General features: G+C 41.7%; 1 protein-coding gene and 1 long non-coding RNA gene across 2 annotated transcripts; one reads left to right on the forward strand and one right to left on the reverse strand.

Moving 5' to 3' along the window:
• Positions 1-15,953: 15,953 nt before the first annotated feature.
• On the forward strand, positions 15,954-20,154 carry LOC121286398. Its single transcript, XR_005944930.1, has 2 exons — positions 15,954-16,066; positions 20,015-20,154. It is a non-coding gene; the product is annotated as an uncharacterized LOC121286398 (long non-coding RNA).
• Positions 17,955-24,503, reverse strand: LOC121286397 (dynein light chain LC6, flagellar outer arm). Its single transcript, XM_041203489.1, has 3 exons — positions 24,358-24,503; positions 22,641-22,780; positions 17,955-18,390 (listed from the first exon to the last, which is right to left on the reverse strand). Exons 2-3 carry the CDS (start codon positions 22,770-22,772, stop codon positions 18,253-18,255), a joined length of 270 nt encoding a protein of 89 aa, XP_041059423.1. The 5' UTR covers positions 22,773-22,780; positions 24,358-24,503; the 3' UTR covers positions 17,955-18,252.
• Positions 24,504-27,537: the final 3,034 nt, after the last annotated feature.

Raw genomic sequence — 27,537 nt, forward strand, 5'->3', positions numbered from 1 at the left:
ACTTAAATGAACCCTAGAGTAAAACTCAAGGCATAAGTTTGGTAACATTTACTGGAAAGTACCAAACAGTAGTTCAGCATTGTGGTGGTTTACTATTCTGGATGCTGTTGATGGTCCTCGGTACCTTATGGATGCTTTGTTTTGGGCTGAGAGATCTGTCCTGAGCAGTTCCACAATTTATGATGAAGGGTGTCCTCACGGTGAAGATGAAATGCCTTCACACAGACTATACAGTGGCCAATCCTACCTATTCTATCATGGACAGATATGTCTGTGATGGGTAGATTGGGTAGGACAAGGTCAAGCATCCTGTTCTCCTATTTTGGTTTACTTTCCACCTGACGGAGGCCCAGTCTAGCAATTTCATATACAGATTTAATGGAGGGATTGAGAGGAATGTTGGACAGGCAAAACTGGATGTCATCAGCACAAGTGGAAGCTGACCCCATGCCTGCAGATGATGTTACCCCGAGGGAGCATTTAAATGAGCCAATGATGGATCCTTCTGAGAAGAGAGTGTGGAGTGGGAAGAGAAGCCATTACTAAAGGTGGTCTGGTTATGATCAGTTAGGTAACTAAGTAAGGGCAGTTCCACTGAGCTGGACATTGGAGGAGGGAGTGAGGACAATGTCTATGGGAGGATTCAGTTTTCATTCATTGATCGTTGGTTAACTGCTTTAAGAGTGGCTACTTACACAAGGTACGAGGAGGCTACTGGTGCTTGTGGAGCCTTATAGCAGCTGGAGGCTGCAACTTTATAAAAGGAAGAAAACTGGATAAACAAAATACAGTTTCCATTCTGAAAGCTGTGGATTTTACAGGATTGTATTATGGACAATAGAGAATTGGTCAGTGTGGATATGCAGGATTCTGATGCAGTCATCACATTGTAATAAGGTAATGGACTTTCTTCAAGCAGTGGGTCTGCACGAATGGAAAGCCATAAACTACCACTTTTGTTTCACTCTTGGCTCTGGCACTCAAATTATGTTTCATGTGCAAATGGCTATAGGATGCTACCTCCATTAACTAAGTGAAATTATTTTGTATTGATGAGCATTAGAATAGTTACTGTTTTAATAGCAATCTAGAAGTTAAGTTCTTAGGTTGTCCTTTAAATTTATTTCTTCTGTTCTTATCAAAACAGAGTGGTCAATAGATTTTTGGGTACGAAGGGAATTGAAAGAATGCAAGGGTGGAGCCAAGGTAGAAGATCAGTCGTGATCTTGTTGAACGATGGGACAGACTCAAAGGGCCACATGGCCTATTCCAAATATTATTTCTTATCATAAATGTTTGAATCTGACTTTTAATAAAACAATAAAGTTGACGGTGACACTGTAGAATCAGGTTGCTTCACAGTGACATCAATTTTCCTTCATAATGAAGCAGATCTTTTGAAGGTGTCAGCCACTGAAGGACAGCTCAACAAGTGCCTCCTCTTAAGGTGGCACTACTGATCTAATGTCTAACTGAAGAAATCTACCATTCCAAATTATAATCTCACTTATGGCTGTTAGTCAATTACACCTCATGTTACCCATTGGTCACAGAAGGTTTTGAGCTAATGTTGGAAACTTCATGTAATATCAGTGATATCCCCAGGGACACCCAGGGGAAAGAGGTAGGCAGCCAGATAACTTGGTGAGCTGAACTCCTCCTAGACCTGTGAATGCCTTCACCAGTCCCAGGAGCAGAACACCAAGGTCCTCTGACCTGCCTGCAAACTACAGCACCCACTGCTCTTTACATACCCCTACCCCTTCTATACCAGATGACCAAAGATGAGAAATGTGGCACAGGGATCCAGCCAAAAATTGAGCAGCCCTGTTAAGAATATAATTAGGAACAGGAGTGGCCATAAAGCCCCTCGAACTTTCATCTGCTCTCAGGGCCGATCTTCTTCGACTCTACTTGCCTTCCCCTATCCCCACGTTTTTTTAATTCATTTACAGGATGTGGGCGTCACTGGCCACATTTATTGGCCAGTATTTATTGCCCATCCAAAATTGGCTTGAGAAGGTGAAGGTGAGCTGCCTTCTTGAACTGCTGCAGTCCATGTGGTGTAGGTATACCCACAGTGCTGTTAGGGAGGGAGTTCCAGGATTTTGACCCAGTGACAGTGAAGGAATATTTCCAAGTCAGGATGGTGATATTCCTTGGTTCTTGTATTGACCAAATGACTATCAATCAGTCTTGGATATGCTCAATTGAACATGCACAATCCCCTGGAGTAGAGAATTTCTAAAGAGTGAAGAGCTTTCAGGTTTAAAAGGCCAGCCTGTTATCCTGACCTATGGTCCCTAGTTCTAGTCTTGAACAGCATCTCAACATCTAGCCTGTCAAGTTGAAAGTTATAAAATTCTTAATCAGATCACTTCTCATTCTTCTAAATGCCAGCGAATATAGGCCCGTTTTATTCTATCTTTCGTCATAACTCTCTTATCCCAAGAAACAACCCAGAGAACTTTCATTGTGTTCCCTGTAAGGCAAGTATATCCTTCCTAGGGGAGTGGAAATAGGAGCTGCAACCTTTCGCACTCCATGTGAATGTGAAATACCATTTTGTCCAAGCGGCAAAAGCTACAAAGGCCATTGCTTGTCTAATACAGAGCTGATATTTTGTGTCTCAGCAGAATCAATGGAGACTGATTGTCAAATTTAGCAACTTCGTGTGTAATGAGCTTTGGCAGTTTTTAGCAGGGCACACAAAATAGCATTGACTACATTTACGTAATTTCTCTTTAGTGCCACCAGCACTATTGCTATTAGGCAAACCTATTCAGACAGAGTGGGATAGTCTGGGTTCCAGAGGTGTCACAGCAGTTCTGTGATCAGCTAGAAGGAGCTACATCAGTACTGCAAGCCGCCTGTTTGTTTTTTTTTACCTACCTAGCCATTTTGCCACCAGATTGGCTGAGAAAGGTGATGCTGTTACTGCAATTAAATGTATTGGAGCATCTGTAGTATTTTTAAAGGTGTTTGGTGTTTTGCTGATGACTTTTTAAATTTGAGCATCTCTCGATGCAAGTGTATACTCCAGTAAACTAGCAGATCCGTCTGTACGCTGTGCCAAAAGAAAACATTCTTTTACCTTCCCCTTCCTGAAGGAAGTAGCTCATGCTAGATGGGTATGGTTCTCTGTATCTTGCAGCATTCTTCACATGAATGGCTGTCTGGTTATGGGTTGGGGGACACTACCAAGCCAGTTTTCGTCCCTTCCCAACATTATTCAATTTGATTTCATAATGTAAGATTTAAATTCTCAGTCTGTTGATTGCTAGTCAAGCCACCACAGTACCAGACATATCAGTGGGTTTTAATACCACACCATGTGGTGCATTTAACCACTAAACCATCAAAGTTGTTTGCATTTTAAAAAAAAACTTGCAACATACTTGCCTTCCCCCATTTTTTTGGCAGTACTGGAGTGAAAGTTCAATTCATGTGGCAGAATATATTTGCCATTTCAATACAGCACCCACTGCACAGTCTGCTTACCTGTGACCACTGAACATCTCAAAGCGTTTTTTAAAATTAGTTCATGGGATGTGGGTGTCGCTGGCTGGGCCAGCATTTATTGCCTGTCCCTAATTGGCCTTGAGAAGATGGTGGTGAGCTGCCTTCTTGAACCGCTGCAGCCCATGCCGATGAAGTGTAGTACCTGTTGTAATATGGAAATGACAAGTTGAATAATTTGGTATATTTTAAGGGTGGAAAAGCTAATGCAGATTCTTCATCTGTTGGTAAGGTAGAACTGAACTTTCCTTTGAACTGTGACAAAATGTTACACTGGCCATGTGACAGACTGACAGATGTGTAAGTTATGTAGTGCTTTCTGCAACTCCCCTGTGGTTAAGTTGGTGGATATGCTATTTTATACCAAAGGAATATAAATTGTCCAGTAACCAAATAAAATTATTGTTATGCACATAGCATGGTTATTTGGCAGTTCTCCGACTACCTCTCCGTCAGCAACAGATTTTTGTCAATTTAAAACCGTCTCTGAAAGACTCCTCCAGCACTTTCATTCTTCCTCTCTTCCATGTCTCTGAAAATTTACAGGCCTTAATCCAACCTTGACTTCTTGTTTTTCCTCTGAAGGTGGGCCTCCAGATTTGATTATCAATATTCATAAATGCAACAAGTTGGGGATCAGCTGAATTTTAATAATTTGAGGAAACCATTTATAAAGCACAATATAGCACCAAATAAACACACTGTTACAAAAAGCACCAGAATAACTAATAAAGCTCAACACTGCCCTGAGTCAAAGGCTTTTATGGATACAACTGTTGGTATGGTTACCCAAAGATGTTTACATGCCCACAGCCAAACACCTGTGTAGCTTAGTGCCATACCAGGTGGTGCACTTGCCCACTAAGCCATCAAAGGATCTCAAGCCCATTATGCACAGACACAAGGCACAATTTAACAGTTGCAAAAGCTTTTAATTCAATATGCAGCAATGAGCTTTTAATAGTAGATCAAAGGCACCCACTGGGATTATAGAACATGACAGGGAAGCAAATAACATGGAGCCGGCAGACATTTTGTACTTTAAAGACAGGCCACGTTGCAAAAGTCGGGTTTGCTATAGATAACTGCTCAGGTTCAGTGGCAGCAGTTGCTCCTGTAAGTTGATCCCTTGCACCTTGCATTCCAGAGCTGACTCACTGTCCAATATGTAGTTATATAGTAGTGTAACGCAGGAGACTTGAACTGGATAATTGCCTTTTGCAATTTTTTTCTTATATACTTTTCCAGTCTTTCAGTGGATAGACTGTTTATGTTTTAGTGAGTCAAGGCTAGAACAAAACATGCTTTTGAATAGCAAATGAATATATAAAGTAATTATTTTTGGATATATTTAACACGAGTATAACTTCAAGTAATAATATAAAATAATGAAATGCTACACGGCCCCAAATCTTCATGTCTTATCACTTGACTTAAATCAAAATAACTTGAAATCAGGCTTCTGTATCCTAAGCTTTTGGATGAAAGCCTGCCTATTAGCTTTCTACTGAAAAACCTGACAATTGATGTTTTTCTTCAAGCAGAGAGGCATGGGCCTGTGCCAAAACCCTCTACTGAGCTTCCAGGAATAAGTGACTTCCCAATGCAATAGATGTGAGGTTTTTAACAACTAAGACTGGCAAAAAAAAAAATTACTTTTGGGAAACCAGCTTCAATGCCTAGCTCATTGACATTCTAATCATCTTTCTGTTTCTTTTAAACTAAAAACATAATACTTCAAAGAATTTTATAAAATAATTTAAGAAATAATTGATCAAACATTCCAAAACGTAACCGCATGATGTAACATTTTGTTTCATCAGACTCAAAAAATGCAAAACAAAACAGCATTTAATTTGAATTTTCAAAACACATCATAAATTTAAAACCAAAAAATGCACTCTCTTGCTAACTTTTTTTAGAGTGTGCATGTGTGGTTTTAAAAAGTGAAAGAAAAATTGGGATGACACTTCAATACATTTTTTGAATGTTTCAAAGGGCTTCATATTCAGCAACAACTGTTCTGAAGATAGCGCCATTTAACCATTGTGACTTTCATAATCAAAGTAATTACTCTGAAGGATATGCATGAGGATTTGATTCCTCTCCTTCAATTAATTATGGTGGACTTTATTATTATCAGAGAACTATTGTCCCTGTGATTGACGAAGATAAAAGACAAAGAGAAAATAATTGCAATAACTTAAAAGGAAACACAAGACAAAGCATGCTAGATGGGGATAATCAATAGGACTGTGGAAAACTGCAGGTCTTTTACTGGTGACCTTGTGATACACTACTGTATAGCTAAGTTTCTAGAAAGTGGCCTTTATATCACATGATCTTGCTGTGCATTGTAAAATGAATACGCTTGATCACAATAGTTCTTAGCAAAACTACAGCAACTTTATTTCTTGAGCATCTGGTGAAATACTATGGAGAGGGAAAAAAATAAGAAAGCCATGTTTTTATTACTGTTTTTTAGTATTTAAGCCTACCTTCCAAATTGTAAGTCTTTCCCTGCTCTTTAGTTTGTAGGTAGACAATATCACTCAACTGTCTTTCACAAAATGTTAGTCAATCTGCCTGCACAATTACTATCTCATTAGCCATTGCACAAATCACAAAAAACAGGAGGTAACCTTGCCAAACCTGAGGGCAACGTGCTTGAAAAATACCCTTATTTAGGACAAGAATTCAGTTTCACTGGAATTTCTAGGTTACTTCTCCAAATAAGAGATAGATACTGATTTTTGTTTCTGTGTAACATCACAATAAATGAGAAATGTAGGGAGTTATTTAACAATATCCCTATACAGAATTGGGACTGTGAGGCTTTTCACAGTAAACTCTATGCATCATGAAATATTCTATATACAGGGCAGAATCATGGAGCACCAGTTGAACTGTGAAGTAGTGCGCTATGTGTCTTGGAATGTTTTACTAGGTTAAAGGCACAACATAAATGCAAGTTGTTGCTGAATGATGGCATACAAGTTTTCAGTCATGCTGGAACTATTCACTGCATGTGAAGCCTCTGAGATTTGAATTAATAATTATTTTATTCCCTTTCTTATTGGCTGAGTTGCTAACCTCATCTCTACACCCATCAGGTAATTGGCAGAAGTCAAGTGCTTTCCTGAGTTTCACCCTTGTCTCTATCTAATGAGAAATTCAGAAAAGCTTTAGCAAAGTTCTGATGGTTACTGGTGCAGGGTTTTGCATCTCGTAATTTTTTTTTTAGTTGATTTTGGTGTGTTTTGAGTTCTACCCTAGGTATTTCATTTGGGTTCAACAACAGTCACCACTTTAGCAAGAAGACCTCAGACCCCTTACAAGGTCTCCACCTGCTTCGTATCTAGGCAAATGATGGAGATGTATGGATTTAACCATAAACCCTTTACATTCTTAAGGACATACGAATTATGAGCAAGAGTGAGCCATTCAGCCCCTTGAACCTGCTCCGCCATTCAATAAGATGATGGCTGATCTGATTTTAACCTCAACTTCACATTCCTTCCTACCCTCTATACCCTTTGACCCCCCCTTGTCAATCAAGAATCTAAATAATCAAGTCTTAAAAATATTCAATGACCCTGCCTTTACCACTCTCTGTAGTAGAGAGTTCCACTGACTCACGACCCTCAGAAACAAATTCTCCTCATCGCTTTCTTAAAAGGGAGACCCCTTATTTTCAAATTGTGTTCCCTACTTCCAGTTTCTCCCACAAGAGAAAACATCCTTTCAGCATCTACCCTATCAAGTCCTCTCAGGATCTTATGTTTCAATAAGATCACCTCTCATTCTTCTAAACTCCAATGGATACAGGCCCAACTTGTCCAACTTTTCCTCATTGGATAACCCACCCCACATCCCAGGAATCAGCTGCAAAAACCTTCTACGTATCATACTGAACCTTTACATATCATACTGAAGTGTACCACATGATTGTGTTTGATAAATAGATTGAATGTACATTCTATCATATTGAGAATCAAGCTATGAGTGAACAGACAATTTATTTAACTTGGAACAGTTAAATGAATAGAATTTATGACAAATTTTCCATCCATTTCATGTAACATTTAAAACCAGACTCAAAACATGGGGGAAGGGACAGGTGAACAAGGTAGAGATGAATCGTGATGCCAGATCTCCTTCCCTTTGACATAAGGGTTTGCCTGGGGTGGGGGTAAATGTGATGTTAACAAGACATGAGAGGGCATACCTGACCTCCTTGCTCATTTTTTTTTGTTTGCTCACCACAGGGACACCCAACAATAGGTCTTAGGCCCTGCACCAAGTCTCCCTCAAATTATAGAAGGAAAGGTAAATGACACGGGAGGCAGAAGCAATGTTCCTTTGTTTCATTTATGCTGGGCAATTGGGGCAGGAGGTATTTGGCTGCTGCTTCTGAATAGCTGTAAGGTGGCTCCAATAAAGCCAGCCACTGCTGTGGGCCTCTTGCATCTGACTGGCACCTAGGCAGGGGATAGGAAGTAAATTGGGTTTTTGAAAAAATAAAGCCACTTCTCACTTAACTACCTCTGTTGTACATGCAGTGTATCTTGAAAATGGATGTTTTATTTCTTAATGAACCACTGCCACTGAATCAAATTACCTAAGTTTCTTTACTGGCTACTCGTCTGCTGAGATCAGATGACCTAAGCTGAACTCCTAAGTCAGAGATTTCTGTCCACAGACAAAATCACCAACCAAAATACTTGAGACTCTGATCTGTGTCAAATATCTTGGACAAACGTGTTTTCTGGTTTTAGGCCAAGTAATTTAAATATCTGTAATGTCTGGATACAAATGGCTTGTAATTAAGGAGAGAGGGAATGTGGGCAGAGTATATCAAATTCTTTGTCTTTCTCCCTCTAAAGCTGGTTTTCTTCCTTCTACAGTGATTTAAAAGGAAAAAGAATTTATGACATGACATAAATGTTTGGTAAATTATATCTCAAGACAGCACTTTTCATGGGTAAAAACAAAAAACTGCGGATGCTGGAAATCTCACAGCTGTTTAAGATCCAAATTTCTGGAACTTACCAATGTCTCTTTACATTTTGTTTATGGAGAAATTCCGATTCATTTGTGATCTGCAGTTGTATTATCAACTGCAGATGTCCTGCTAAATAGAGTTACTTTGTGGCATCATTTTTCATGATAATGGAGTCCCCATCCTTCTGTTGTGACTCCATCATAGCTAAAACCGTATCAGTTGTTGCTGCTGTAAATGGAAAGGCCATCTATTCGTATCCAGTGGTTGAAGTAAAGGCAGCAACTTCTCCATACAGTTTGTTTTCCATCTGCTGCCCACTAAGCAATTCTTGCTTCATGTGACAAAGCTGAAGGATCAAGTACAATTTAAAACAGTGGATCTGTGCTAAATTCTTAAATTTGTGGAGAGTAGACAGTGGAAAGAATATTGGAAAGGCAGAACTGTATTTCGGTTGGTCGACAGTTAACAGGTGCTGTTGCAATGAGAGCATAGGCTAAAAGGTAGACAGTTGTTACTGTTGTTCACCTCCAGCCTGGTAAAAGCAATGGGGTGAGAAGAAAAGTGAGAGGGCTTTGAAATATTTGAGAACAAAACGGGCGGTAAGGGCAGCAGAGAACATAAGAGAATAAGAACTAGGAGCAGGAGTAGACAATTCAGCCCCTTGAGCCTGCCCCACCAATCAATACGATCATGGCTGATCTAATTTCGGCCTCAACTCCAATTGATAGGGGAGATGGAATAAAAACAGTAAATACCTGAAATATTCAGCAGCACAGGCAGCAGCTGTGGAGAGAAAAAGAGAATTCATGTTTCAGGTCTGTGAAGGAAAGGTCATAAACTGAAACATTAACTTTGTTTTTCTCTCCACAGATACTGTCTGACCTGCTGAGTATTTGCAGCATTTTCAGTTCTTATTTTAGATTTCCAGCATCCACAGTATTTTGCTTTTGTGTTGGTGAGAGGATAATGGTACGCCATTTTAAAAAGCAACTCGTTGGTTTTGTATCCTCCACACAGTTTTTCCCAATGGGAATCGGGGAAAACGCTCCGCTGTTTGGAGTCATACCTAGCATAAAGGAAGATGGTTGTGGTTATTGGAGGCCAATTATCTCGGTTCCAGGACATCACTGCAGGAGTTCCTCAGAGTAGTGACCTAGGCCCAACCATCTTCAGCTGCTTCATCAATGACCTTCCTTCCATAAGGTCAAAGTAAGGATGTTCAGTGATGATTGCTCACTGTTCAGTACCATTCTCAACTCCTCAGATACTAAAGCAGTCCATGTCCAAAGGCAGCAAGACCTGGACAATATCCAGGCTTGGGCTAACAGGTGACATTTGTGCCACACAAGTGTCAGGCAATGACCATCTCCAACAAGAGAGAATCTAACCATTGCTCCTTGACATTCAATTGTATTGCCATTGCTGAACCCCCCCACTGTCAATATACTGGGGATTACCATTGACCAGAAACTGAACTGGACCAGCCACATAAATACTGTGACTGCAAGAGCAGGTCAGAAGCCAGGAATCCTGTGGCGAGTAACTCACCTCCTGACTCCCCAAAGCTTGTCCACCATCTACAAGGCACAAGTTAGGAGAATGGTGGAATATTCTGCACTTGCATGGATGAGTGCAGCTCCAACAACACTCAAGAAGCTCAACAGCATTCAGGCCAAAGCAGCCAGTTTGATTGGCACCCCAACCACAAACATTCACTCCCTCCACCACTGATGCACAGTGTGTACCATCTACAAGATGCATTGCAGCAACTCACCAAGGCTTCTTAGACAGCACGTTCAGAACCCATGATCGTTACCATCTAGAAGGACAAGGGCAGCAGACATATGGGAAAACCACCACCTGGAAGTTCCCCTCCAAGCCACTCACCATCCTGACTTGGAAATATATCGCCGTTCCTTCACTGTCGCTGGGTCAAAATCCTGGAACTCCTTCCCTAACAGCACTGTAGGTGTACCTATGCCACATGGACCGCAGCGGTTCAAGAAAGCAGCTCACCATTGTCTTCTCAAGGGAGATTATCTTCTATAATGCCAGCTTTGTCTGCACTGAACTGTGCTTCAGTTGAAGTTTGGTGACTGAAGGTTAAATGAGGGGTTAAATTCTATCTGAAGTCTCATCTTTCTTTAATTTAGCAATTAACTAAAAGTTGCTGTTTGGGTTGAACGAAGGTGATTTTTAGTCCAGCCTTAAAACAGCACTCATGCAGGCTCAGTTTGCAGCTGCAACCAGTTAATTAGGTAACTGGCTTAATCAGGTTTTCAGAAGCTAGGATCAGAGAGTATAAAAGTAGGTTATCTTATAGTGCTGACTTTGTCTGTACTGAGTGCTGTTTTGGGCTGCAGTAGAGTGCTTCGGTTTGAGTTTGGTGACAGAGAGAGAGGAGGTCCTCCTTTCCTTTTCTACCTTTCCTTAGAAAGAAGAGCAGCAGCCTTGGTGTATTGGACCTGGTGAGTAAATTAGAAAAGTGTAATATTTTTAAACAAGTTGCTATACTTGGATTTAACTGAGAAGTGCCAGGATTATAGGAAATTTCGGGACAATATAATGAAGTAATATAAATAATCCAAAGTAGAATAAAGTTAGTGTAAGGGAAGTAAAGTTAAGACATGGCAGGGCTCAGCCAAGTGGAATGCTAGATGACCACATGTGCAGGAACTGCTGCCAGCTGCAGAAACTTGAGCTCTGGGTTTCAGAGCTCAAGTGGCAGCTGAAGTCACTGTGGGGCATTTGCAAGCTTGAGAGCTATGTGGATAGCATGTTCAGAGAGGTGGTCACACCGCAGCTTAGGGCCTGGAGACAGAGAATGGGTGAACACCAGGTAGTCCAAGAGAAGTAGGCCGGGAGTGCAGGGGTCCCCTGGTGTCCTGCTCACAAATCGGTTTTCCATTTTGGAAGCTGGTGAGGGTGCTGGTTCCTCAGGAGTGCAGTCAGAGCCAAGTTTGTGGCACCACGAGTGGCTCGGCTGTACAGGAGGGAAGGAAGAAAAAAGGAAGAGCAATGGGGATAGGCGATTCATTGGTTAGGAGAGCAAACAGGCATTTCTGTGGTTGTAGATGTGACTGCAGGATGGTATGTTGCCTTCCTGGTGCCATGGGCAAGGATGTCCCAGAGCAGCTACAGGACATTCATCTGGGGGAGGGTGATCTGGGGGAGAGTGATCTGGGGGAGGTCATGGTCCACATTGGAATCAATTCTTAGGAAGGGGGATGAGGTCCTGCAATCAGAATTTAGGGAGCTAGGTAGAAAATTAGCAAGTAGGACCTCAAATGTAGTAATCTACAGATTACTCCCAGTGCCACATGCCAGTGAATACAGAAATAGGAGGATAAGGCAGATAAATGCGTGGCTGGAAAGATGGTGCAGGAGGGGAGATGGCACCTGTACAATTCAGACAGATTGTACCTGAATAGAGCTAGAACTGAGTTCCTTGCAGGGCATTTGTCTAGTGCTGTTAGGGCTTTGAACTAACTCGATAGGGGTGTGGGAACCAAGAGAAAATATTAGAGAGGAATACCAGGGTGCACAAAATACTGGGAAGGACAGATAGCACTAGTATAGAGAATAGTAAGTTAATAGGTAAAGTCGAGGTAAGGGAGAAAGTAACGAAATCTAAATTGGGGTTACTATGCATGTATGTGAATGCACGGAGCATAGCAAATAAGACTGGGGAGTTACAGGAGCAGATTGCAATGTGGAAATATAATGTTGTGGCAATAACAAAGACCTGGCTAAGGAAGGGCAGAACTGGGTGTTAAATATTCCTGGGTGCAAGATGTTCAGAAGAGATAGGAAAGGAAGGAGAGGAGGGGTATTGGTTCAGGAGAGCAGTGCAGTGCTGAGAAAGATGATGTCCCAGAGGGTTCAAGGACAGAATCAATTTGGCTAGAGCTGAGGAACAAAAAGGGGTGCAATCACATTGCTCAGTGTAGTATATAGACCGCCAAATAATGGGAAGGACGTAGAAGAACAAATCTGCAGGGAAGTTAGTGATGCCAGCATTATAGAGTAGTTATAATGGGGGACTTTAATTACCCGAATGTAGACTGAGACATTGGTAGTGTAGAGGGCGGAGAGGGGCAAAAGTTCCTAGATTTCCTAGTGTTCAGGAGAATTTTCTACAGCAGTATGTGTCCAATCCAGCAAGAAAAGAAGCACTGTTGGACCTGATTCTTGGAAATGAGGAGAGCCAAGTAGGTCAAGTATCAGTGGGGGAACATTAGGGGACAGTGATCATTGTATCATTCGTTTTAGGATGCTGATAGAAAAGGACGATAGACAATCCAGAGTAAGAATAATTAACTGGACGAGAGCAGACTTTGATGAGGCAAGAACGGAATTGGGCCAAATAGACTGGAATGAAAGATTGGCAGGAGAAACTGTAACTGAACAATGGGCTACCTTCAAAAAAGAATTGGTTTGGGCACAGTCTAGGTATATTCCATTGAAAGGAAAGGTAGGGCAAACAAATTTAGAGCCCCCTGGATGAAAAAGGAGATAGAAATTAAGATAAAGAAGAAAAAGTGCACTTATGACAGGTGTCAGGTAGAAATACAATTAAGAACCAAGAGGAATACAGAAGGTTCAGAGGGGAGGTGAAAAAGCGTATTTGGGAAGTGAAGAGGGATTATGAGAAAAGATTGGTAGCCAACATAAAGGGGAATCCGAAAGTCTTCTACAGTCATATAAATAGTAAAAGGGTGGTAAAAGGAGGAATAGGGCTGATTGGGGACTTAAAAGGGAATTTACACACGGACAAAGGGACCATGGCTGAGATATTAAATGAAATCTTTCCATGCATCTGTACTAAGGAGATAGATGCTACCCAGGCCATGGTGACAGACGAGGAAACTCTGTCAGTAGAAGGATTCAAAATTGATCAGGAGGATGTGTTGAATAGACTGTCAGTACTTAAAGTTGATGAGGCGCTGGGACCAGGTGAGATGCATCCAACGATATTGAAGGAAGTGAGAGTAGAAATTGTAGGGGCACTGGCCATAAGCTTTCAGATTTCTCTTCTCTCAGGTTGTGTCAGATGACTGGAGAATTGCAAACATTACTCCCTTGTTGAAAAAGATTGTAAGGATAAGTCCAGTAATTGCAGACCAGTCAGTTTAACTTCAGTGATGGGTAAGATTCTAGAAACAATTATTCGGGATAGAACTAGTAGTCACATGGAAAAATATGGGTTGATAAAGAAGAGCCAGCATGGATTTCTAAAGGAGAAATTGTGTTTAATTAACTTGGAGTTTTTTGAAGAGGTGACAGAAAAGGTCGATGAGGGTAATGCTGTTGATGTGGTGTACATGGACTTTCAAAAGGCATTTGATACAGTGCCGCACAACAGACTTGTAAGTAAAGTTATTGCTCAGGGAATAAAAGGGACAGTAGCAGGATACAAAATTGGCTGAAAAATAGAAGGCAGCTAGGAGGAGATTTCATAGAGATGTTCAAAATCATGAGGGGGCTGGACAGAGTAGACAGGGAGAGGCTGTAAAAGCATCAAGAACTTGAAGGCACAGATTTAAAGTGATTTGCAAAAGAAGCAAAAGTGACGTGAGAAACAACATTTTCACACAAGTGATTCGGGTCTAGAATGCACTACCTAGAAGTGTGGTGGAGGCAGATTCAATCGAGGCATTCAAGAGAGCATTAGATGATTATTTGAATAGAAACAAAGTGCAGGGGTACAGTGAAAAGGCAGGGCAATGGCACTAGGTCATAATGCTCATTTGGAGAGCCAGTGCAGGCACGATGGACTGAATGGCCTCCTGTGCCGTTAAAATTCTGTGATTCTGTGAATTAGGGATGGACAAAAATGCTGGCTTAGCCAGACCATCCCACGTTCCGTGAATGAATAAAAAATGCAACTCTCTTAAGTATATGATTACCAGGATTAGTAATGTGGCCAGGATTAGGAGGCAGCTCAAGCACAGACAGAAGTCCTGTCCCATAAAAGAACTGTGCAATGAGAAAGATGAAATCCAAAGCTTTGTTCTTTAAGTTATATGCTTTAAGATGTTTTATTACGTTAGAGACACTGCAACCACAGGATAAATGAAAATGGCAAGTACAAACTTATATGAGGCCAATTCAGCGTTATGTCAGGAAGCACATCTTCAGTCGGATAATGTAGACAAAGCCCTTAAATCATTCAGTCATTTTGATGCAGTGATGGGAGATCTCTATGGCAGCTTGATGGGCCAAGTAGTTTCCTTCATTCGTGCTTATCCAATCCGCAGCCTGCGGGCTGTGTGGCCCGGAACGAAAATTCGGTAAGAGTGGTCAGTGAGTTTGAATATTTCTGCAGGGGACTGCTCCTCCAATCACAGTCTGTTTCTCTCCCGCGTTTGCTGCTGATAGGCTCACTATTGATTGGAGGAGCAGTGAACATGGGCAACAGCGAGTTTGTGAAGATAGAGACTCTAGAAAGAGCAGGGCCTTTGCTCACCAAGCTTTCCCATGGCTCTAACCACTTTCCCCCAGCTTCTGGTGCTCTGGCCTGGCTGTGGCTGTGTTCCCCTGGCTGTTCCCAGGTTCTCCCCTCGGTGGGCATCCACGTTCGGATGCTGCTCAGCCTCAGGCCTCGCACCAGGTTTCTCTTTCGCTCTCATTGCACCTTCCGACCCCCAGCTGATTTAGCGAGGGTGAGTAAGTGAATGTGAGAGGGCAAGGGTGGCTGAGTGCATGAGGGCAGCTGAGTGTGAGGGGGTGAGTGTGGCTGGCTGAGTGTGTGTGTGGGGGTGGGGTGAGGGTGTTTGTGTGAGGGGTGCGGTGAGAGGGAGGGGAGAGTGTGTGTCTGGCTTGCTTCAAGTCTCGGTTCTCTTTCACCCTCATCCCCACATCACAGGCACCCATTCTAACAGGGGCTGAGGGTGATTGAGCTGAACACACGCACTCTCACCCTTTCCCACTGTAATGCTTGTCTTTACTTATTACTCATTTTTTAATTATCAATTTATTGTTGTGACTTTTTCTTGTTCAACAAGTTGTCTCTTTTCATACGTCAGCTTTTTTATTCTGAAATTCACGTTTAATGTTGTGTCAAACCTCATCTTTCCAAAACTTGCTCATTAGCTCCCCGAGTGTGAGAAAAATGGAAATGTGCCACCCCGCCCCCCACCCCCAACCAATGCTAAAAGGTTGGACAAGCCTGCCTTAATCAGTATTCACCGTAGTGATCTAATTTTGAGATCCAGATGAATTAGGTGTGCTGTTGTACTTGACATCATTGTCCAAATCCCTTGATTCTGACCTGATAATTTGAGTATACTCAGCAAAGAAAGCCATTTTAAGTTGATGTACCTTAAGTTGATGCCACTATTGCAGTGTTGTAAATGGCTTTGAAGAAATGTGCATTAAAATCATTTTTTTCTTTTATTTGATGTGATGTGTCTGATCAATATTTCAGCCTTACAGTATGAACTTTTCCAAGGTGGATACAATTCCCTCCTGCCAGGCTCTTGTTGCCATTGTAAAAGAAGAAAGACAACTATCTAAACAGGCTGCAGATCATGTTGCACTGTAAGTGAAATATGACTAACTCTTACCACTTTTACATTCAGAACTGGATAGCAAATGTCACAATATGACTAGCCTACTTTTGTATATGCATGTGAGTGTAGTGATGCATTTTATTCAGAATTTTTGAAGCTGCATAAAATAGTGCTGATGGCAATGGAGATGTCTCAATAAGGCTACACCATTTGTTTTTCAGAAGGTTCATGAAGCGTTCAATTTCAATGGGAAAAACAAAATTTTATGAATGGTTTTAACTAACTTTTGTGATGTACGGGCTTATTTCCACTCCAGTAACCACATCGTTTTTTCACCTCTTCGTCCCCTATAGGCTCTACATCTCTTTACCAGTCTCCTGTACTCAACTCTACATTAAGTGTAACTTGATAATCCTTCAGTCTGTATCCTGTCCAGCTATCCCATTGCTCAATCTTACTAATCTCTATCGGACTCTTCATTGGATTCAAAATCCTCATCTAAAAATTCATCCATAACCTACCTCTAACCCTACATGCCTTCTACTCTTCTGACTTGAACACCACTATCTGTAGTATGTGTTCCCAGCTTTAGAAGCCTTTTCAGATATACTTTTGTTAGTTTTTGGTCCATTTTGACATGTCATGAATTGAGTACTTACTATGTTAAATGTACAGTATAAATACAATAAATGTAGCTCATGCAAGGGGCTGTTTTAAATGGTTTGATTGCCTACAGCAATTATCTAGAGTAGCATCACTATAGTGTCCTTGTTCATCATCTATGCTTTCCAGCAAGAGTTGTTGGATAGCAGTGTAAAATAAAACTCCTCTCCCTAGGCCTGGCAGAGCTGGCTTTGCTTTCAATTTATAGTTGTAGCCAGAGGCAAGGTTGTTCTAGTTGGACAAACAGCAGGAAATTCACCAGTACTATGTGGCGGTAGCAGTGAGTCTTCAGTTCTGTGCACTACAGCCACTTGGAGCGTTTAGGCAAACCAAAACAGGGTGAAGATTTTGACCATGCAGTTAAGTTTTTCCACAGATGTAGCTGTAGACCTAACAGCCCTGTAGTTTCAGGCCCTTCTGACTGCTGCATGATTGTACTATTCAATCCCACTCGTGATCACTGTCTATCCGTTTCATTGTGGGCTTTACTAATACAAAACAGACCGCAAATGCTCTTTTAAATTCTCAGATTGAAATTGAATCTGAGTACTCTATTTCCATCATATAGATGGTATGGAAAATATATATCAAACTGGTGAAGCAGCAAGCTTATCCTGGATTTTGTGTAAGTTGCAAAGTACTCAATATTAAGTACAGTGAAAATGTGAAATAGGAGTGGCATGGATGAGAACTTCCCTTCTTAGCATAGCAGTGAGGAGGTTATATACTTTGACTCACCACCCATCCAACTGTCAAACACTGCTAAATTATGAACAGTTTGTTCTGTAGTTGTACCAACTTGAAAGCATTAATTCTAATGAAATTATATAAATCACTAGCTAAATTAGGACATTTGTTCAGTGGTGATAGAAGCTACTATTCACCATCAGCCCCAGATACTGATCCATCTGTAATGTTTATATAGAACCAAACTACTTATTCTATATCATTGTCTGTTATTTGTAAACAAGTCCTCCTTTTGTGGAAGCTATACGCCACACATGCAAATTAACATGACTTGCTAAATAAACTATTGCACCAGTGCCAGGGTAGGTGTCATCTATTTTTCATTCATGGGCCACTGAAGTTTTTATCCACAGGTAGAGTTTATAACTTTACAAAGATTATTGGGAGCAGTGCATGTTCATTATTCTTCCCTCCTGACACTCCTCAAAGAAAATTCAGAATGAACAACTTATAGAAAGACCTTCATGTAAACCAGCCAGCAGAATGCAAACTACAGACAAAGAAAGTGGTATCAAATCTTGTTTATTGAATTGGAAATGTTGGAAATTAAGACAAAGAAAATAAATACAAGTCACCAGAAAACATCAGTGACCCTTTGTGGGAGGACTGGGGGGGGGGGGGGGGGGGGGAGGAGGAGGAGGAAAGAAAGCAGCTTGAAAATTTGGATTCACCATGCTGGAAATTACACTGGACACATTCTTCCTCACGTTTCTGTTTGTAGATTGGTCAAAACAGAAGTTACTTTTAATTAAAGTAGTCTTTTACTTGGATCAACTGCATTGGAAACCCAATAGTTAAGCCTCTTCAGCCAGATTTAAAAAGGAGGATGGCCACCTGGCCCAGGTAGAAATAGATGAAGTGTTTTGTTTCATGAGTCACATAGCTGCCAAAGTTTCTACCCACAATACAATGCCATGTAGGGTTGTACTTTTTGTCAAATTCCTGCAAAACAAAAAAAAGTTAGAAAGTCAGGCACATAATTAGCTGCATTAAACAAACATTGAAAACAACCCCCACATACTAGCTCATTAAGTAATATGAAAATGGTTTCATCTTGTACAAGTACTCCATCCTAAATTTTATGTTGAGTAAATCTCTTGCACTAAATTAGTAGTCAGTTCAAGTAAAATGAATAGGTTACCCCATAGTAGATATCAAGATGTCTATTCTCAAAAAAAGATATGGACAATAATTACTCCTACCTTAGATCCAGTAATTAGACTAGCGTTATTGAAAATCATAAGCAATACAATACTAGATAGTTAGGAATGTGAAGAAATTAGGCTAATTTAGCATTGCTATTCCAAAAACCTTTGGTTATACAGTAGCAATCTGAGAAGAATGAGTCCCAACAAAGCACATTTTAATATGTAGTATGCAAGAGCTCTTACTAAAGTAAGCTTTAGTCTGGAGGTCAGAAACAATTAATCTTGAAACGTTTATGAAATTCCAAAATGGAATAGTGCAATTAAGACTGAGGGACAGGCATCTACTCAAGACAGCCAATTAACAGATTTTAATACTACAACTACAACTTAAGGCAGCATTCTCAAATTTGCTGATAACACTAATTGAGTGTATTGCAACTGTGATATTTTATCATGACAAATTCAGGATGGATGGACAGCTATTCGGTGAAGTTCAATGCAGAACATTGTGAAGCAGTGTACTTTGGAAGCAATAGGGAAAGGGGTGGAGTAGAGAAGCAGAGGTGTGCAGATACACAGGCCATAAAGCCGTGCACAATTTATGGTCTTGTATTAGAGACACAGAATACAAGAGTTAACACTGAACTTTTGCAAGATCTTTGTTCGGTCACTTGGGAGTATTGTGTGTGGTGAGAACCCATTGTAAAAGGATAGATTCACTAGGATGTTACCAGATTGGGATTAAGGGTCATAATAAAGTTGTTTCTATTGGTTGACCAGATGGTAACAAGAACCCTGGAAAATTTTGAAAGTACAAAAAGGTTTGAAAGGGACGTTAGAAAAAGAATATATGCAGAGTAGTTTAATTATGGAATTCTCTTCATACCTGATTGCAAAAGAGAAATATTGACAGTAATAGGGATTGAGCAGGAGAGGGAGATAAGGCTGTGTGGCTTATCGTGGATATAACACTAGCGTAGGCTTCATGGATTGAATGGCTTGTTTTTATGGTTACGATTCTGTAAAATAAACTCAATGAACAGTTACTAATGCTTCCAAATCATCACAGACTGGAGGGAATTTATATGGCAGCCATTTGGGGTTCAGAAAATAACCCAAACCATGGTAGTTAAACTACAGTAATTCATTCCTGAACTAATTCTGTTTTGAAATACCAGTTAATACAGTATTCTAAAATGTTTTTTAACACATTTAGAATTAGAGAGACTTATTGTACTCAAAATTCCCCCAAGACAACTCCCTCTCAGTGTTCATCAGGGGATGGGACAATGTATAATAGGTTTCCACAGTGAAGGCACTCAAATACTGGTAGTTGTAGTTATGTATTCTTTCTATTATTTAAAATCTGTTCAGTGGAAATGACAATGATGGCCAAAACAATTTTGTATTTTCTACAGCTACTTCAAGTCCTATGAATGTCTGATGTAGGCCTTGTATACATTCATTCAGACCTCAAATGATGAGATGTTTCAACTGCTATGGTATCACAATGTAATCTTGGACTACTTTCATGAACTATAAAATAGTTCAAAACGTGTTTTCTTGTTTGTTGACAGCAAATTCTTCCAAATAATCAAGTCCTACCACAATCATTCGACATTAAGAAGCATCATTAGATCATCATGGTTTAGTCTAGTAATAAAAAAAATACGAGCCTCAATCAAATGTTAAATGATAGGTGAGGAGGGAAGCTGTAGACCGCAAGATGATAACAATGGTTAAGTGGGCAGAAAAGTGACAAATGGAATTCAACTTGGAGAAATGTGAAGTGATGCAATTGGGGAGGTCAAACAAGGCAAATGAATACACAAAAAATGGGAGAATACTGAGAGGTGTAGAGAAGTGAGGGACCTTAGAGTGCATGTCCACAGATCCCTGAAGGTAGCAGGACAGGTCGATAAGGTGGTTAAGACGGTATATGGAATACTTTCCTTTATTAGCAGAGGCGTAGAATATAAGAGCATGGGGGTTATGCTGGAGCTATATAAAACACTAGTTAGGCTACAATTTGAATACTGTGCAGTTCTGGTCACCTCATTAAAAAAAGGATGCAATGCACTAGAGAGGGTACAGAGGAGATTAACGAAGATGTTGCCAGGACTGGAAAATTGCAGCTGAGGAAAGATCAGATAGACTGGGGTTGTTTTCTTTGGAACAGAGAAGGTGAAGAGGATCACACTTGATTGAGGGGTCTGGATAGAGTGGATGGGAAGAATCGATTTCCCTTAGCAGAGAGGTCAGCTTCTAGGGGGCATAAGCGATTAAAGTGAAATGAGGAAAAACATTTTCACCCAGAGGATGGTAGGAGGGGTCTGGAACTCTGTCTAAAACGGTAGAAGAGATTTCTGGAGATGCACCTGAAGTCCTGTAACCTCCATGGCTACAGATCAACTGCTGGAAAATGGGGGAGGGGTATCTCTAGCTGGCACAGACATAGCAGGCAGAGTGGCCTCCTTCTGTGCTGTAAATATTTCTACATTTTGCTAAGTTTTCTAAATATCTGAAAAGGAGGAATGTGGGGAGATAGCAAGAGAAAGGCAGTATGTGAACTGCTCGAGAGCCAGCATACACACTTATGGGCCAAATGGCGGCCTCCTTTGCTGTAACGATTCTATTAAATCAAAACTTGTACAGGTTTACAGAACCTGAGCATCAGGGCAATTATTATAATCATGTTTCAGCTATTTAATTCAACAGCATTGTTTCCAAGATTTTATTACCATCCTAATCAATGGGAAGTCAAGTGCTTTAACATATGAACAGAGATAGCAATGTTTAAGAAAAACCATAAAGAGAAAAGTAAATCAAATCTGGAAAACAGAGTCTTAAATTCCTTCCCATGCATTTGGAGGTGCAACACCTGTCCTTTCAGGTGAAGCTGCACTTCACTTAAAATTCCTTTAATTTGATCTACTCCATTCTCTGCTCTCACTGCAGTCTCCTCTACATTGGGGAGACTAAACACAGACCAAGTGGCCGCTTTGAAGAACACCATCGCTCAGTCTGAAAGCATGACCCAGACCTTCCTGTCGCTTGCCATCTCAACACACCATTTTCCTCTCATGTCCACATGTCCATCCTCGGGCTGCTGTAATGTTCCAGTGAAGCCCAACACAAACTGGAGGAACAGCACCTCATCTTCCAGTTAGGCACTTTACAGCCTTCTGGACTTAACATTTGAGTTCAACAACTTCAGATCATGAACTCCCTCCTTCATCTTGACCTATTTTTAAATCCAATTTTATTTATTTTATTCTATTCTTTAATTTATTTGTTCATTTTTCTTTCCCCCCGCCCCCCCTCCAAGGCCATCTGTCAATTTCTATGTTGTGCTATTAACACCTTCTGCTATCTTACCTTAATGCCACTATCAGCATCATCTTTACTTTTCACTGCTACCATTAACACTCCCTTTGTCTTGTGTCCATGACATTTTTGTTGTCTCTCATTAGCTGTCACCTATCCTTGATCTCCTTTCTTGCTCCAACCCCTCTAAACAGTATAGAATGCATCACATTTCTACTTCTCTTTAACTCTGAAGACGACACATGGACTCAATGTTAACGGTTTCTCTCTCCACAGATGCCGCTAGACCTGCCGAGCATTGTGTTTTTTATCTCAGATTTTCAGCATCCGCAGTATTTTACTTTTGTCTTAAATTCCCAATTGCTTAAAAATCCAACTCAGTTGCAGGTGGGTACAGGAATGGCTTAGCAATGTATCATTGCATGGCTCTTATTTTAGGACAGACTTAATGTTGTTCTAAATTCAATTTCAGTAAATTTGACTGCGGTCTGCTGATTGATTTTGCAGTTCATTGTTACTACAACAGATGATACCTGAAAGGAGTTCAGATCATGAACTCCCTCCTCCATCTTGACCTCTTTTTTTTAATCCAATTTTATTTATTTATATTTATTTTATGAACATGTATTTCAGGGTGGAGAAGGCCAGCTCTCAGCAATATTAAATCCAACCTAATTAGCCCAAAGTACATCATAACTTAAGTAGCAATACTCTTACCTTCTTGATGTAAGCTGCTATGTCTTTTTCAATGTTGAACTTCTCTAGTGCCTGGGTAGCACATTCCACAGCTTCCTGCTGCATGTCTTCAGACATGTCAGCATTCTTAATGACAGCTTTTCTTTCAGACATGGTTTTACCTGGCAGAAACCAAAAATAAATATCTTAATTGCAAAAGAAATCAAACAACTGAATGTATCTAGAATTGAACTGGACAGAAAAGTAAATACAAACAATCCATTCAAACGAATGCACTGGAGCAATAACAGAACATCTGCAGAAATCAAATTAAAAATTAAATGCTGGAAACTGTTCCCATCAATGGAATGAGCAGGTTGATGTTTCAGACATGGATCCTTAATTTCCCAAAAGTCTTTTGTCTAGATTGCTCCCTGTCCTATGAAGCATCAGGCAGATCAGTTATAAACATACTAAAATGGTGTTACCTGCTTCTCAACGCACCAGGAACACACCACACACAAGAAAAAGGTGCATCAGAGAATGGATTGAATTTAACCATTTCACAATGGTACATATATTTTAAAAAATATTTCAATCAATTGTTCATTTTTTTGGCCCTCCAACAAATTAAGTTCAATAAATCCATTCCAATCTTCCCACGTCTCAATAGGTGGCACAAATTTAAATTCCTCCACTACTATTAGTATGCTATGAACTGCTAAGGCCCCAAGCTCTGGAATTTCATTCCTGTCTGCATCTCCTCCATTAACTTGATCTTTAAAATCTACCACCACTTTAATCAATACACTATAATAGTCTCCTTAATTGATTGAGTTAAATTTTGTTTGATAATGCTCCTGTGATGGGACGTTTTACATCATTCCTTAAGAGCACTTCATAAATACAAGTTATTGTCTAGGCCAAAGCTCTGAAATTCCCTTCCTAAAACTACCCCCACCTTTAATTATTCAAAGCCTTCATGTAGACCTTTTCAATTCATAACAATGAAACATATATCCAGTTCTGTACCAAAGGAAAATTTCAGTAAAAGTTCACTTATCTGAATAATTCATATTCCCTAGGGGAGGGGGGCGAGGGGAGGGGGGGCGAGGAGGAGGAGAATAAGGGATGAGGTGGCGCGAGGAGGACAATAAGGGGTGGGGGGGGTGGCAGAGAAGGACAATAAGGAGGGGGCAAGAGCGAGGAGACGACTAAGGGGCAAAGGTGAGGAGAATAAGGAGGAAGAGGGGGTAAGTGGGAGGAGGAGGTGGGAAGGGAGGAGGGATAAGGAGGAGGATGAGAGGGAAAGGGGCGAAGGGGGAGAGAAAGCGGTGGAGGCGGTGACCAGGAGCTGAACGTTTCTTTTGAGTCTCAGTCTGGCGAGACAAGGGAGGCTGTCGAGTGTCTGCCCTCAATCGCTGACGGCCATGAATCGATTGTTGGATGAATTACAATAAGGCGGAGACATCAGCATCTCTCTCCCGCCCAAAGACCAATAAATTCGCACATCTTTCAAAACACTGATTCAGAGATAGTAAAAGGACGTGTCCCATTCCCAAGAGGGCTTTTCCCTCCCTCCTTTACTTCAAAAAAGGCCTTTAATAAACAGAACACACTGCAACCGTCGTCTTATCGCGCCCGCCCTCCGGGGGAATTCTTTTTTTCTCTCCCGGTCTTTTTAACGGTTTTTTAAGTTTAGCCGCAATTGCTCGCGACTCCGACTGATCGGACGATGAGACGACGTTTGAACACTCACTGGTTTATAAATCTCTGCCTCAGTCAGTGAGCAGTGACACTCGGAGCCCTCTTCACCCTTGTCCTTGCCGTCCCCACTCGTCCCGTGCAGCCGAATGCAGCCGCTAGACCCCCCGGGCTCCGTCACATAGCGGCAACCCGGACACAGGCCCCGCCCCCCTGTCCAATCCCCATTGGCCGGCTCTCACCCGCGCCATTCGCCCATTGGCCCCTCTAGTCAATAAGCCCGCCGCCCTTTGCTGCCGCGTTTTGTTTCGGACCGGCATGCAGCGAGTTGAGGAGTCGCCAAGCGGGCTGGAGGTGTCTTAGCAACCAGGCGCCGCTTTTATTTATTTTTCTCCTCCAGCAACTGGCGTGCTCCAGCCTAAGTTCACATCGCTGTCAGAGGGAAGCTCTGCTTTCGAATATTTCCTGCTGCAGGTGACCATAGAAAGTCGTAAACCCCTGAATGGTTTAGAGTTATTGCCAAGTTTTGCGAATGTGGGTTGTCTAGATGCAACCAAAAAATATATAGTCACCTCAGCAAATCCATTTGGGGCACAAGGCCAAACGAATCAATGGGACAGGGTATCCTACAAAGAATTTACTGAGTTAAACATACCTAAATTAGCAATAGCGTTCACACAAATTGAAATCTTTAAAACCCCCCTTGACCGTAAGGGCACAAATAAATATATATATATAAAAACAAAAAACTGCGGATGCTGGAAATCCAAAACAAAAACAGAATTACCTGGAAAAACTCAGCAGGTCTGGCAGCATCGGCGGAGAAGAGTTGACGTTTCGAGTCCTCATGACCCTTCAACAGAACTAAGCGAATGTAAGGAGAAGGGTGAAATATAAGCTGGTTTAAGGGAAGGGGGTGGGGGGGGGGTGGGATTGGTGTGGTTGTAGAAACAAGCAAGCAGTGATAGGAGCAGATAATCAAAAGATGTCACAGACTAAAGAACACAAGTGTTGAAGGTGGTGATAATATCTAAACAAATGTGCTAATTAAGAATGGATGTTAGTGCACTCAAGGTATAGCTCTAGTGGAGGTGGGGTGGAAAGACTAGCAGGGCATAAAAGATTTAAAAATAATGGAAATAGGTGGGAAAAGAAAAATCTAGATAAATTATTGGAAAAAGCAAAAGGAAGGGGGAAGAAACAGAAAGGGGATGGGGATGGGGATGGAGGAGAGAGTTCAAGATCTAAAGTTGTTGAATTCAATATTCAGTCCGGAAGGCCATAAAGTGCCTAGTCAGAAGATGAGGTGCTGTTCCTCCAGTTTGCGTTGGGCTTCACTGGAACAATGCAGCAAGCCAAGGACAGACGTGGGCAAGAGAGCAGGGTGGAGTGTTAAAATGGCAAGTGACAGGGAGGTTTGCGTCATTCTTGAGGACAGACCGCAGGTGTTCTGCAAAGCGGTCGCCCAGTTTACATTTGGTCTCTCCAATGTAGAGGAGACCACATTGGGAGCAACTATGCCCCAGCTATGCCTGTCTCTTTATGGGGTATGTGGAACATTCTTTGTTCCAGTCCTACTCCCTTCCACAATTCTTTCTCCAGTACATCAGTGATTACTTCGGTGCTGCTTCATGCTCTCGTCAGGACTTGGAAAAATTTATTAATTTTGCTTCCTATCTCCACCCCTTCATCATCTTCACATAGTCCATCTCTGACACGTCCCTTCCCTTCCTTGACCTCTCTGTCTCAATCTCTGGTGATAGACTGTCCATCAATATCCATTACAAGCCTACTGATTCCCACAGCTACATCGACCACAGCTCCTCACACCCCGCTTCTTGTAAGGACTTCATCCCATTCTCTCAGTTCCTTCACCTCCATCGCATCTGTTCTGATGATGCTACCTTCAAAAACAGTTCCTCTGACATGTGCTCCTTCCTTAACCGAGGTTTTCCCCCATAGTCGTTGACAGGGCCCTCAACCGTGTCCGGCCCATCTCCCACGCATCCGCCCTCACGGCTTCTCCTCCCTCCCAGAAACATGATAGGGTGCCCCTTGTCCTCACTTATCACCCCACCAGCCTCCGCATTCAAAGGATCATCCTCCGCCATTTCCGCCAACTCCAGCATGATGCCACCACCAAACACATCTTTCCTTCACCCCCCCCGGCGGCATTCCGTAGGAATCGTTCCCTCCGGGACACCCCGGTCCACTCCTCCATCACCCCCTACTCCTCAACCCCCACCTATGGCACCTCCCCATGCCCACACAAAAGATGCAACACCTGCCCCTTCACTTCCTCTCTCACCGTCCAAGGACCCAAACACTCCTTTCAAGTGAAGCAGCATTTCACTTGCATTTCGCCCAACTTGGTCTACTGCATTCGCTGCTCCCAATGCGGTCTCCTCTACATTGGAGAGACCAAACTTAAACTGAGCGACTGCTTTGCAGAACACCTGCGGTCTGTCCACAAGAATGACACAAACCTCCCTGTCGCTTGCCATTTTAACATTCCACCCTGCTCTCTTGCCCACATGTCTGTCCTTGGCTTGCTGCATTGTTCCAGTGAAGCCCATCGCAAACTGGAGGAACAGCACCTCATCTTCTGACCAGGCACTTTACAGCCTTCCGGACTGAATATTGAATTCAACAACTTTAGATCTTGAACTCCCTCCTCCATCCCCATCCCCTTTCTGTTTCTTCCCCCTTCCTTTTGTTTTTTCCAATACTTTATATAGATTTTTCTTTTCCCACCTATTTCCATTACTTTTAAATCTTTTATGCCCTGGTAGTCTTTCCACCCCACCCCCACTAGAGCTGTACCTTGAGTGCCCTAACATCCATTCTTAATTAGCACATTTGTTTAAATAATATCACTACCTTCAACATCTCTGTGTTCTTTCGTTCTTTTGTCTGTGACATCTGTTGATTATCTGCTCCTATCACTGCTTGCTTGTCCTACAACCACACCAACACCCTCCCCCCCGACCTCTCTCCCCCCCACCCCAACCCCACCCCCTCCCCACCTTAAACCAGCTTATATTTCACCCCTCTCCTTATATTCACTCAGTTCAGTTGAAGGGTCATGAGGATTTGAAACGTCAACTCTTCTCCGCCGATGCTGTCAGACCTGCTGAGTTTTTCAGGGCACAAATAAATATTGCTGGAAACGTAGTGGCCCCTTCAGCATTTATACAAAATAATTTATGAGTTAAGCATCCACCTTGGCTCAGTG

Source organism: Carcharodon carcharias, chromosome 13, assembly GCF_017639515.1.
Source record: "Carcharodon carcharias isolate sCarCar2 chromosome 13, sCarCar2.pri, whole genome shotgun sequence".
In the NCBI taxonomy this organism is placed as follows: Eukaryota; Metazoa; Chordata; class Chondrichthyes; order Lamniformes; family Lamnidae; genus Carcharodon; species Carcharodon carcharias.